Source organism: Saimiri boliviensis, chromosome 6, assembly GCF_048565385.1.
Source record: "Saimiri boliviensis isolate mSaiBol1 chromosome 6, mSaiBol1.pri, whole genome shotgun sequence".
Classification (NCBI taxonomy): Eukaryota; Metazoa; Chordata; class Mammalia; order Primates; family Cebidae; genus Saimiri; species Saimiri boliviensis.
Window position 1 is genome coordinate 47,916,836 of NC_133454.1, and position 13,786 is coordinate 47,930,621.

The window sequence follows — 13,786 nt, forward strand, 5'->3', positions numbered from 1 at the left end:
CCCTGGGCATTCTTTGCATAAGACACTTTTAATCAAGGATATTACCTACTATAGGTTGAACTAGCTATTTATTAATTAGTACGGTGGATTTTGCATATTAGAAAATTATAGAAAATGATTTTATCTTTTTAATGTTCTGATTCAATTAAAATGACATCCAGGAAACTCTCTTAGCATGGATTTTTTCCATATCATAATAGTTGCTAAAGAGGGTGTTGTTCATGTAGAAATGTTCTGTAACATTTGTAGTAATACTTTAACTAGTTGATTCTCTGGCTTTTTAATACGTGAATATGACAGTCCTATTAAAGTCCAAGCATGTTTGTTGAGTATCTTTTTATGCTCCTGATTCATAGCACTATTATATTTGCCTATGTTTTACCTTTCTAAAGAGACAGTATCTTAAATTTACCTAGATCTCATTACAAAAAAAAATTGAGTAATGACTGCACTTTTCAAAAAATTAGTCACTTAATTTATCATCAGCATATGGAGTAGCAATATTTTCTATTTAAGCATGCAGTTAGAATCCAGGATTTACGTATCCTTCAAAACATTGGGCTATATATTTCATGAGGGTTTTTAAGTTTGTTTTAACAATTGATTGGTCTATTGAATAGCCCCAGTTCATTGATTAATGTGAGATGAGATGCTTGAGCAAGCAACGTTTAAATCAAAGCATATTTGCTTCTACATTCTGTATTCTACTTTTATATCTACTAGACCTGCCACTTCAGAGGGGAAAATTCTAATTTTCTTATTTTGAACTTTTTGGGCCTGTTTCCCAAAGGAAAGGGAAAAAGAAAGAAATCGATTTTTTTTCTCATTGTTTGTGTTTTCCCCTTCCTGCAGCTTCTTCCAGGGAGATACTACAGCAAACCTTTTGTTACATTTCATCAAATCAATGCCTTTGAGGACCAGGGCTGTGTTGTAATTGATTTGTGCTGTCAAGATAATGGAAGAACCCTAGATATTTACCAGTTACAGAATCTCAGGAAGACTGGGGAAGGGCTTGATCAGGTAAACATTAGAATTTGTCAGGAGTCATCAGAATAATTTGGACTCCAAGATCTGTCTTTGGCTTCAGAATTACATGTTTCTCTTTCTGTCTCTCTCTCTCTCTCTCTCTTTTTTTTGAGATAGGGCTTGTTCTGTCACCCAGGCTAGAGTGCAATGGTGCAATCTTGGTTCACTGCAACCTCCACCTCCCAGGTTCAAGCGATTCTCATGCCTCAGCCATCCAGGTAGCTGGGATTATAGGCGCAAGCTACCACAGCCTGCTAATTATTTTGTATTTTTAGTAGAGACGAGGTTTCACCATGTTGGCTAGGCTTGTCTTAAACTCCTGACCTCAAGTGATTGCCCACCTCAGCCTCCCAAAGTCTTGGGATTACAGGCATGAGCCATTGTGCCCAACATAGGAATTACATGTTTCTCTTGTCTTCTTGTGGCAAATAATGAGAGAGAGAGAGGGAAAGAGAGAGAGAGAGAGAGAGAGAGAGAGAGAGAGAGAGAGAGAGAGAGAGAAAGTTTTAAAGCACTGAAGACATAGCTTCATCATTTATTTATTTAATGTTAAAAATAATTTGAAACAGCTTATTTAATACCTAATAAATAAGCATGGCAAAGAGAGCCAAGATATGTGTTTAAAAGCATATGTGGCCTGGTGGCTCATGCCTGTAATCCCAGCACTTTGGGAGGCTGATGTGGTCAGATCACTCGAGGTCAGGAGTTCGAGACCAGTCTGGCCATCCAAAATGGTGAAACCTTGTCTTTACTAAAAATGAAAAAATTAGCCAGGTATGGTGGCGGGCATGTGTAATCCCAGCTACTTGGGAGGCTCAAGCAGGAGAATTGCTTGAATGCAGGAGGTGGAGTTTGCAGTGAGCCGAGATTGCACCACTGTATGATGGCACCACTGTACTATAAGCGAGACTCTGTCAAAAAAAAAAAAAAAAAAAAAAAAAAAAAGTGATAGTTCTTTATTACACTTAAGCACCAAACAAAGTTTACTAGAAGGGATAGCAAAGTGGACTATCAATTAGTTCACCTAGTTGAGGGGATTCACTTTTTCCTGATACTGAATCCAAAGTAAATTTCCTTGAATTATATAATATAAATTGTTTCTAGCTGTAGCTTTATGTTTTAGCTATAGTTTTCTTTTAACATATTTGTAAAATAGTGCTTATTAAGTTTACTTATGCCTTACTAAGCTTACTTGTAGCTTTATGGTAGGTCTTGACATCTGTAGTTGTATTTTCTGTTTTAAGATTGCCTGGGTTTTTCATGGCCTTTTGCATTTCTATAAGTGTTGGAATCCATTTGTCAGTTTTTGTTCTTGTTCCTGGTTTAAAAATAAAATTCACTGTATATATTTGAGGTTTACAACATGTGTTATGTTATACATGTAAATAGTAAAATGGTTACTATAGTGAGGCAGATTAATATATCTAACATCTCATATAGTTAGTTTTTTTTGTGTGACAAGAGCAGTTAAAATCTACTTAACAAAAATCTCTAATGAAATACAATCTTATTAACTTTATTCCTCGTTTGTACATTAGACCTCTAGACTTGTTCATACCACATATCTACTGTTTGGTATCCTTTGACCTACATCTTCTCTTTGCCTTCCCTTCCCCTCTGGTGGTAACCACTGCTTCATTCTCTTTCTCTGCGTATTTGAGATTTTCTTTAAAAAAATTCCCCATAAAAATGAGGTCATGCAATATTTTTATTTATTATTTATTTATTTTTGAGATGAGTCTCACTCTGCCACCCAGGCAGAGTGGAGTACAGTGGAGTACAGTGGCACAATCTTGGCTCACTGCAACCTCCACTACTGGGTTGAAGCAATTCTCCTACCACAGCCTCCTGAGTAGCTGGGACTGCAGGCGTGTGCCACCATGCCCAGCGAATTTTTGTATTTTTAGTAGAGACCGAGTTTTACCATGTTGGCCAGGCTAGTCTCAAACTCTTGACCTCAGGTGATCTGCCCATCTTGGTCTCCCAAAGTGCTGGGATTACAGGTGTGAGCCCTGGCGCCTGGCCTCTTGCAGTATTTTTCTTTCTGTGTCTGGCTGTTTCACTTCTCATAATGTCTTCCAGGTCCATCCAAGTTGTGGCAGACATCAGGATCTCCTTTTCTAAAATTGAATGATACTCCATTGTGTGTATATACCACATTTTCTTTATCAATTTATCCGTCACTGGGTATTTAGGTTGTTTCTGTATCTTGGCTATTATGAATAATACTGCAATGAACATGAGAGTGCAGCTATTTTCATGATGTGGTGATTTCATCTCATCTGAGTGTATACCTAGGAGAGGGATTGTGGGCTCAGATGTTGTACAGTTGACTCTGAACAACTTGGATTTGAATGGTATGGGTCCTTATATGCAAATTTTCTTCTACCTCTCCACTCCTGAGATAGCAAGACCAACCCCTCTTCTTCCTCCCTCTCAGACTACTCAATGTGAAGACAATGAGACTGAAGACCTTTATGATGATCTACTATGACTTAATGAATAGTAAATATATTTTCCTTATGATTTTTAATAGGATTTTATTTTATTTTATTTGAGACAGAGTTTTGCTCCTGTCACCCAGGCTGGAGTGTAATGCCGTGATCTCAGCTCACTGCAACCTCTGCTTCCTGGGTTCAAGTGATTCTCCTGCCTCAGCCTCCCAAGTAGCTGGGATTACAGGCACCTGCCACTATGCTCAGCTAATTTTTGTATTTTTAGTAGAGATGGGGTTTTGCCATGTTGGCCAGGCTGGTCTCGAACTCCTAACCTCAGGTGTTCCACCTGCCTTGGCCTCTCAGAGTGCTAGGATTACAGGCTTAAGCAACCATGCTTGGCATTTAATAACATTTTCTTATTTTCTTTTCTCTTGTTTGCTTTATTGTAAGAATACAGTATGTAATACATATAACATACAAAATATGTGTTAATTAACTGTTTATGTGATTGGTAAGGCTTCCAGTCAACAATAGGCTATTAGTAGTTAAATTTTTGAGTAGTCAAAAGTTAGATATTATCATATGAATGACAATTTTCATCTCTTTCTTCTTCCCAAACAGGTCTATAATTCAGCAGTCAGATCTTTCCCTCGAAGGTTTGTTTTGCCTTTAAATGTCAGTTTGAATGCCCCTGAGGGAGACAACCTGAGTCCATTGTCCTATACTTCAGCCAGTGCTGTGAAACAGGCTGATGGAAAGGTATTCTATGAACAGACATTAGATTAAGACTTTGAACTTCAGTGGTGTTACTTTATTTTTTATTTTTTTGAGAAGGAGTTTCGCTCTTGTTACCCAGGCTGGAGTGCAATGGCGCGATCTCGGCTCACAGGCAATTCTCCTGCCTCAGCCTCCTGAGTATCTGGGATTACAGGCACGTGCCACCATGCCCAGCTAATGTTTTGTATTTTTAGTAGAGACGAGGTTTCACCATATTGACCAGGATGTTCTCGATCTCTTGACCTTGTGATCCACCTGCCTCGGCCTCCCAAAGTGCTGGGATTACAGGCATGAGCCACCGCGCCCAGCGGTGTTACTTTATTCATTAGCAGTTTTCCAAAATGTTTGGTACCCAATAACTTTTATAACATGCATCTGAGCAGGGTAAGGTCATGTAATACTGCTTGCACAAGAATGGCAGAAACAATGGTAATGAACACAGTATTCATCCTTCCTGTGCTTTGAAACAGATATGTAACTGTCTAATGGTTGTGGAATGTCTATTCATTTGAACTTGGCATTAGCAATTCCTACCTTTTATTTTTTATTTTATTTTTTGAGATGGAGTCTTGTTCTGTCACCCAGGCTGGAGTGCAGTGGTGCCATCTCAGCTCACTGCAGCCTCTGCCTCCCATTTTCAAGCAATTCTCCTGCCTCAGCCTCCTGAGTAGCTGGGATTACAGGCACCTGCCACCATGCCCGGCTAATGATTTTGTATTTTTAGTTGAGACGGGGTTTTGCCATGTTGGCCAGGCTGGTCTCGAACTCCTAACCTCAGGTAATCCACCTGCCTTGGCCTCCCAAAGTGCTGGGATTACAGGCATGAGCCACTGCGTCCAGCTGCAATCACTACCTTTTAGATAATATGTGCTTATCACAGGCCTATCATTGTGTGGCTGTCAATGCCTTAGCTTTAGAAGAATGAAAAGCATATGTCCATCTCCTATGCCACTTGATAGCTTATTAATAAAACTTGATAATCATTATGCATCCACATATATGATGGAAAGAGGAACAATATACAAAAATGACATAGAACCTCAGTTCCCAAGCCCTGTCACAAACTTTTATAGGGTATTAGGCTCCTCACTGACCTTAGTAAGAGGAAAATAAAAATTAAGCAACCATCGTCTGTAATCCTAGCACTTTGGGAGGCCGAGGTGGGTGGATTACGAGGTGAGTAGTTCAAGACCAGCCTGGTCAAGATGGTGAAACCCTGTCTCTACTAAAAATACAAAAATTAGCTGGGTGTGGTTGCAGGCACCTGTAATTCCAGCTACTCAGAGGGCTGAGGCAGAGAACTGCTTGAACCCGGGAGGCGGAGGTTGCAGTGAACTGAGATCGTGCCACTGCATTCCAGCCTGGGCGACAGAGCAAGAGTCCGTCTCAAAAAAAAAGAAAAAATAAGCAACTACCACAAAACCTTTTGAAATCTCTCTTAGATCTGGTGCTCTCATGAAAATCTACATCAGGAGGACCTAGACAAGGAAGGAGGCATTGAATTTCCTCAGATCAACTATGCCCAATTCAATGGCAAAAAGTATCGTTTCTTCTATGGCTGTGGCTTTCGGCATTTATTGGGGGATTCTCTGATCAAGGTTGATGTGGTGACTAAGACACTGAAGGTGATGAAATCTCTTTCCTTTTTGAACTTTTTGGAGACCTGTTCTTCCCTTTGAATTTGTTTTATTAAAGTAGCTCTTAAGCTACTTTTCTTCAGCACTTAAGCAGCACAGCCATTTTCTTTTATTAAGTTTGAGAACTATGAAATCCTCTAAGTTAAGGGTATGTTCCTTCTAGGAAATCCAAATGGACCCCAAGCACAGCAAAATTAATTCTCTGATCTTGATATTATTTTGGGAGCAACTGTGGTGTTAAGGTTGTTGGGACACCTATGTTTAAAGTTGATGGGAAATTATAGTTACACAAATTGTGTTTGACGGTGATGGAATATCTGGGACTGCAAAATCTCTCTTTCTCCTATATTCAACTCCGTAGGCCTGATTCTTTTTATTTTTGGAATATTCTATTGACACCCTGTGTTAGTCTGTTCTGTGTTGTTATAAAGAAATACCTGAGGCTGGGTAATTGATAAAGAAAAGAGGTTTATTTATTTGGCTTATGGTTCTGTGGGATGTACAAGCATGGTACCAGGATCTGCTCAGCTTCTGATGAGGTCTCAGAAAGAGTACAATCATGGCAGAAGGCAAAGGGGGAGACTCATGTCACATGGTGAGAGAGTGGGAGCAAGACAGAGAGGAGGAGGTGCCAGACTCCTTTAAAACAAACACCTCTCAGATGAACTAATAGAGCGAGAGCTCAGTTATCGCCAAGGGGATGGCGCTTAAGCTGTTCATAAGAGACTGGCCCCCATTACCCAACACTTCCCACCAGGCTCACATTTCAACATGAGCTTTGGATGGGACACACATACAACCTATATCACAGCCAAATTCATGCTTGGAGTGACAAAAGCCATAGAAAGCTCCCTACTTTACTACTGGCCTTTTATTGAATGCTTTTTCTGGGACTTCCAGGTTTGGAGAGAAGATGGCTTTTATCCCTCAGAACCTATTTTTGTTCCAGTACCAGGAACCAATGAAGAAGATGGTGGGGTTATTCTTTCTGTGGTGATCACTCCCAACCAGGTAAATATATTTCGCTATCACTAGTCAGAAAGAAAAGTAGTAGAGTCGTCTGATAAATCAAGGATGTACTGATGCTGTTGAAAATTTACTTTGATTCCTTCTCCCTTCTCTTCCCCTCCTCACTATTTACATTCCCTTTTATCTCAATCCATATTTTATTATTTTAAAGTTCTGTTTGTAAGACCATAGTAACAATTTATATTTACACAGGAATTTGCTATTTATGAACTACTTTTATACATATTTAGTTATCAGGCCGAGGCGGGTAGATCATGAGGTCGAGAGATCGAGACCATCCTGGTCAACATGGTGAAACCCCGTCTCTACTAAAAATACAAAAAAATTAGCTGGGCATGGTGGCACGTGCCTGTAATTCCAGCTACTCAGGAGGCTGAGGCAGGAGAATTGCCTGAACCCAGGAGGCGGAGGTTGCGGTGAGCCGAGATCGTGCCATTGCACTCCAGCCTGGGTAACAAGAGCAAAAAACAAAACAAAACAAAACAAAACAAAAACATATTTAGTTATCAAAACAACTTTGCTGGATACCATTTTATACATGTGGAATTCGTAAAGTGAAGAAGTTGAAGTAGACTTGCATCAGATCTCATAGTGGTAAAGCCAGTATTTAAATCCAAGTCTTTTGACTTCCAGTCTAATGTTTATACCATCATGTGTACTGTCAGTTTCAGTGAATTCACCTCCAAATCCAATGCCATTAGTCCTGGTCCAGTGTCTCAATAACACTATTCACCATCTGACTTCTTGTCTAGGGCAATCTTATGGCAAACAGGTTCACTTTGAGTATCAGCTTTGATTAATTATTAGTGGCTGCCTGGGGTGCAGGGTTCTGATCCTTCTTAAGGGTTCAGTGAGAAAAAGGCTGTGATCAATTAGTGATGTCTGCCATGGACTTTAGGAGGACTTTGTCCTCATGCCGTGCACTTGTCACTCCTGGAATTAGATCTGGCAGAGCGCAGTCTGCCTTGCAATACTGCCCTTTGAACAGCTCCAAAGTAACACAAAATGGAGGCATTTCTAACTTGGAAGAAAGAGTTCCTGTCTTTTAGAAGATTGGAAAGGAGGAAGCAAAAGGATTAAACTCAAAGAAATCCTATGAAGGTGATTGATAGAAACAGCTTAATTTATTTGCTCTAGGTATGAACTTCTTTAGACATGATTTCCGTTTCAGTCCAGTTCAGCAGTTGAGGCAACATTTCGTGAGTGTATAGGTGAAGCACTGTGCTAGGTACTGGGGAGAGATATGAAGATGTGTAAGACATGGTCTCTCTCTCTCTCTCTCTGTCTCTCTCTGTCTCTCTCTCTCTCTCTCTCTCTCTTTAAGACAGGGTCTTGCTCTGTCACCCAGGCTGGAGTGCAGTGGCACAATCTCAGCCCACTGCAACCTCTGCCTCCCAGGCTCAAGCGATCCACCTGCCTCAGCCTCTGAGCAGCTGGGACTACAGGTGTGCACCACCATGCCTGGCTAATTTTTGTATTTTCTATAGCGATGGGGTTTTGCCATGTTGCTGAGGCGGGTCTTCAACCGTGAGCTCAAGCAATCTACCCACTTCAGCCTCCCAAAGTGCTGGGATTACAGGTGTGAGCCACCGTGCCTGACCAACATGGTTTCTCCACTAGGAATTTTACAGCCTTGTGGAGGAGACAGGCAAATTTTTGATGAAAAAAAGAGAATTTTCAATATTGTCTTTCCTTTTCTAGAATGAAAGCAATTTTCTCCTAGTTTTGGATGCCAAGAACTTTGAAGAGCTGGGCCGAGCAGAGGTACCTGTGCAGATGCCTTATGGGTTCCATGGTACTTTCATACCCATCTGATTGGACAACCACAAGACCTGGAAACTAGGTTTAAAATAAGTGTGAACTTGGACATAAAGACTGGAGCAATAAACACTGAGACTCCAAAAGGGGGGCAAGGAGAAAGACGGGCGGGGGTTAAAAAGCTACCTTCTGGGTACTATGTTCCCTATATGGGTGATGGGGTCACTAGAAGCCCAAACCTCAACATCACACAATATACCCATGTAACAAGCCTGTACATGTACCCAAGAACCTAAAATAAAAATAAAAAGAACAAAGGGTGCACTTTTATTTATATAAAAGACGGAGCAAAAAGGGCACCTTACCTCTCAAACCAATGTCCCAAATAGACATTTTGTTTAAAAATTTCTGTTAAAACTAGAATTCACTGTTTCCTTGCCACTGCCAAGTCATGCCATGGCAGAGGCTCAAGTGCATACGACCTCCTGTTTTACCCTTAACTCACCATCATGGCCAATGGAGGCTGGAGATGTCATGGATGTTAACACTGCTTTACAAGAGATGCGGAAGACTGCCCTCACCCATGATGGCCTAGCACGTGCAATTTGTGAAGCTGCCAAAGCCTTAGATAAGCACCAAGCCCACCTTTGTTTGCTTGCACCCAACTGCAATGAGCCTATGTATGTCAAGTTGGTGGAGGCTCATGGTGCTGAACACCAACTCACCTTAATTAAGGCTAATGACAACAAGAAACCAGGGGAATGGGTAGGCCTCTGTAAAACTGACAGAGGGAAAACCCCAAAAAGTGGTTAGCTGCAGTTGTGTAGTATTTAAGGACTATGGCAAAGAAGCATAGGCCAAGAGTACTTCAAGTGCAAGAAATGAACAAATAAAACTTTGGCACTCATGTTTCTTAAGAAAAAACACCCCAAAGCAGAATGCGTAAGATAATTATGATTTTATGTATTTTTTAGGGCCCTTTCTTGAAATAAGAAAGTATTGATATAACCTTTTGAAGAGAGGTTTAAATTTCATTTATTGGATATATCTACCTCTAGGTAATGATAGGAATATAGCAAAGAAAAATTCATGTATTTTGGTCATTAAGAATTAAAGAAAGAGGAAAGAAACATGAAAGGTGGCTTGCCAGTGAGGACAGGTTTATTTTAGAGAAAACAAACCTGAGAGAAACCTTTGTGCAGTTAGGTTAGAGGCACACTTTTTTACAGACTAAGAGTTTTTAAGGATTTAGGGTGGGAGAGTGTATCAGAGGCTCGGACTGCTTCTGTGGTTCTTTGCTGTCCTTATTTGGGAGGGAGAGGTGTGCGTTTGTTCCCATACGTTTTTTTTTGCAGCCATAGGCACACCCCACAAGTCTGCTTTTAGCTTCTCTATCATAGTGCAACCGAAGGGAAAGGAATGTGCTTATTAAGGCCCACTGTTTTACTTGGGCTTATGGTATGAGGGTGAAATTTGGCCGTTACCTAAGAGACTCCCCCTACTTCCCTCTGATCCTGAGCTGTTTTATTTGTGTTTTACTGTCTGCTTTTTCTGTTTGCTTGTAGTTAGATGAGAAGTGATTTCTTTGAAATGCATGAAGCTTAAAGTGGTGGTTTGTCCAAAATAATCGTGCTCCTGGTCTGTCAATTTCCGCCATCAGATCGGTGGGTGACAGAGGTCCTAGGAGAAGAAATACAAATGATCGTAGATAGTAGACTTTGAATATAAATCTGAAAAGCACCTTGTTCTTTCCATCGCAGTCTGCCTATTACCATTGGTCGTAAGGTGCTCAGAAGACAGGAAGCTGACTATATCTTGCTTGGAGGCTTCTTCTAAACTGGTTCTTTCTCTGCTGTCCACAGCAGATGCTACTGCAATTGCACAACCCTCTTATAATACCACCCACTACCTGCCCCTCCCCCACCCTCAGCTCTGCTTTGGGAGATTATTTTGAGGAACATCACTAAAATCAGACATTTCTTCTAATCTGTAGGTGTATAGCTCTACAGGGATTGATGACAAGCCAGACGTTCTTCATTTAACTGGGCAACAGGTGGCACTAGAGACCATATAATCTCCACATTTCTAAACCCTGCCTGTTCTTACCAACAGCGGTAAGCAGGCGAGGTCTGTTACTTAAACCACTCTTACCAACACCCCCAAAATCCCTTGTTCCCTTTTCCTTCAGTTACACTCACTTCCCTCCACTGAACTCCATTCCAGGACCAAACTGTTTATGCTCCTTCTGCATGGTGAATGTGCTAGAGAAGACCCCCACATATAATATGGGGCACCTGTGAACTCATGGTTAGGCTCTCTGCACGGTCCTGGACTAACAGAGTTTCCTGTCTAATTTTTCTTAAGAGTCACTTCAAGCTTCACAGACCCTATCTTCTTTAGTGATGTGTTCCATACATGCAAATGCCACGTGTGAGGCTTTGCACTGTGGCAATAAAGTAAAAGAGCTGAGTTCCATGTCTGGGTTTGTGAGATGCAGAACACAGCAGCATGTTTAGAATGGCAAGAAGATGCCTAAACAGAACTAATACAGCAGATGCAGGAGCAAAGAGCCTCGGGTAACCACGAGAGTGTAAGTCCTCCCCTGTTTCCTCTCACTCAAGTCCCTGAAAAGGCATTCATTGTACTTCCTCAGACAAAACATGGAGATTTGATTGGTCTTATGAGATCTGAAGGGTGAGGGAGACGCTGGATGACCTCTAGGGAGTCCATAGATCTGTGACATCTTTTCTCTTTTTATAAATCTCTATCTTAATACACAGGGAATGAAGTTCAGACACATGAAGGATAGCAGTATAATCATAACATTTTGACCTAAGGATACCTGAATTCTGCCTTGGCTCTGCTCTTTTAAGTTTCTTGAAGGAGAAGACCAAAAAAAAAAAAAAAAAAAAAAAAAAAAAAAATCAATGGCATGTTATAATCTAGGCACATTTGCCTGCTAATCCAAAGGAGAAAAGTTCTGGTAAAAGTGAGTGAGCATATGACCAAGGCCCAAAGCATAGGCTGGGCCTCTTCCTCTCCCTAAGTCTAACTCTTAACACTAGCCAGTGTCTGAGGATTCAAGGAAAGGGAGCAGGTGGTGCATGACTGAGGGGAAAAGGGAGAGGCAAATGGGCAGGCTGGGTCCTCCACAAGAGGGAAGCAGTAGAAAAAAACATGAACCAGACAGCTAGGCCTCCTTGGTGCAGGGGGAGTAGGAGAGAGCTCTGCCTCATTTTTTGTTTTATTTTTCCTCTGAGCATAGCTCCAGAGAGTAAGCCACACCATGTGTGGTACTTTTAACACCTCGTAGGCCTGCCTGTGAGTAAGAAAGACCCAACCAGTGCCTGGAAATGTTATTCAAGCAGATGAAAATTCCCTTCTTGTGGGGAGCCAGGAGGGAGGTAAGGGGTTGAAGTCTCCTTTATACTTAAATGACATTCAAGAACTTTCAATAATTCGGTCCCCAATTAATGTTTCCAATCTTACCTCTCACTTCTGTTCCCACTGTAACCAAAAACTTGTCAATATGCACTAAACAAGCTGTACTCTTCCACATTTCCTTTGCTTACATTATTGTCTCTTCCTAGAATTCCCTTATCTACTTGGTGAATCTTAAAATCCAGCTCAAAAGTTATCTCTTCTTTGAAGCCTTCTTTTGCTTCCTGAGGGAGAATTAGTTTTTTTGTTTAGTTCGTCATGATTTCTGTGTTTAGCTCCCTCACTAACCTGAACTGTATGAGGATGGCAACCATGTGTTTGTTACTCATACTGTGTCCTTGGCACTTAGCAGAGCACTTGGTATTCAGTAGATGTTAATTAAACACTTTTTTTTTTTGTTACTTAATAAGTGAATGAGGACTGGAAGGTGATGGATATAGGGCCTGCCTTGCCAATGTATGTCCATTGGAGTAGCTTATGGTATCTTTTAACAGAAGTTAGCCTTTTGAGGCAAGGCAGTCAAACACAACCCAGTAAATTTGCAAGAATGAAGTGGGCATTACACTTAAATGGCTATTGATCTCAAAGCACTGAAATCTAAGTTGAGAGGAATGTTACTTGCTTACTGGTTAGCGTGTGAGTCTGCTAGGGCTGTCATAACAAAGTACCACGAGGTCTTAACAAATGAATTGTCTTACAATTCTGGAGGCTAGAAGTCTGAAATTAAGGTTAGTTTGTCCCTTCTGAGGGCTCTGAAGAAAGATCTGTTCCAATCCCCTCTCCTGGGCTTGGAGATGGTGTTGTCTCTGTGTCAACACATCGTCTTCCCTCTGTACATGTCAGTCTTTGAGTCCAAGTTTTCCCTTTCTACAAGGGCATCAGTCGTGTTGGATTATGGCTCATCCTAAAGACCTCATCTCAATACATGTGCAACAATCCTATTTCCAAATAGGTTAAACTTCAACTCTGCAAATGCAGTGAAATGTTTTACTAAAACAAACCAGTATTATTAATAAAAATAATTTTACAGAATATTCTCTTTCATTTTGATTCATTAAATTGGTTTTGGAATGAGGAACTATTTGTGTAACCACTGACCATTAGAGAGTATTTAGCTCTGAGACAGTCAATACCTGGGAGATATTGTTTCTGTTCTGAGTGATCTTGCAATAGTAATTCACTTATCTGGTGCTGTATTTTTTTATCTGTAAAGTGAAAGTATTGAACTAAATAGTCTCTATCTCGAAAATCTCTGAATCTTCTTTGAAGTTTTCTCTTTACAGTCCAACGGGGTAGAAGAGACAAACATCTGAAAGTGTAGAGAGGATGTTTGCTAAATAACATGTTAGTAGTTTAATGCAGAACAAACAGAATATACAGCTGTAAATAGGAGATATTTGAAGGAAATCACCATTTGAGCTTATTTCTATCACTTCCATGATTTTGTCTTTCCTTTTACAGGAAATGTTTCCAAGTCTGTTATTAATCACTGACTTGTCCTGCTTTTCATCATTTGATTTTTCTCATACACAGTGGAGCTGTCTTCCCCAGTACCTGGCACAATGCCAGCCACACAGAAGCTGCCTAATACATATTTAATGAAAGAATGAATGGAAGCAAGAGGTGACATGATTCTGGGAACTGTGTGTAGTTTGGACACCCTTGTGAGTAGATGTGAGG

At 40.7% G+C, this 13,786-nt stretch overlaps 1 protein-coding gene and 1 pseudogene across 5 annotated transcripts in view; both read left to right on the forward strand.

The window, feature by feature from the left end:
• Nucleotides 1–9,558, forward strand: part of BCO2 (beta-carotene oxygenase 2) — a 36,653-nt gene extending 27,095 nt beyond the window's left edge. For 3 of the 5 annotated variants that reach the window (XM_010334560.3, XM_010334562.2, XM_074400581.1), the window contains 5 exons: nucleotides 853–1,020; nucleotides 4,086–4,223; nucleotides 5,684–5,866; nucleotides 6,779–6,889; nucleotides 8,609–8,987. In XM_010334560.3, the coding sequence (XP_010332862.1) occupies nucleotides 853–1,020; nucleotides 4,086–4,223; nucleotides 5,684–5,866; nucleotides 6,779–6,889; nucleotides 8,609–8,722 (714 nt within the window). In that variant the 3' untranslated portion in view covers nucleotides 8,723–8,987. Of the gene's footprint in view, nucleotides 1–852; nucleotides 1,021–4,085; nucleotides 4,224–5,683; nucleotides 5,867–6,778; nucleotides 6,890–8,608 lie in introns of all 5 variants that reach the window. The other 2 variants (XM_010334561.3, XM_039471042.2) reach the window with 2 other exon arrangements.
• LOC141584831 (small ribosomal subunit protein eS12 pseudogene) lies at nucleotides 9,122–9,550 on the forward strand (annotated as a pseudogene).
• Nucleotides 9,559–13,786: the final 4,228 nt, after the last annotated feature.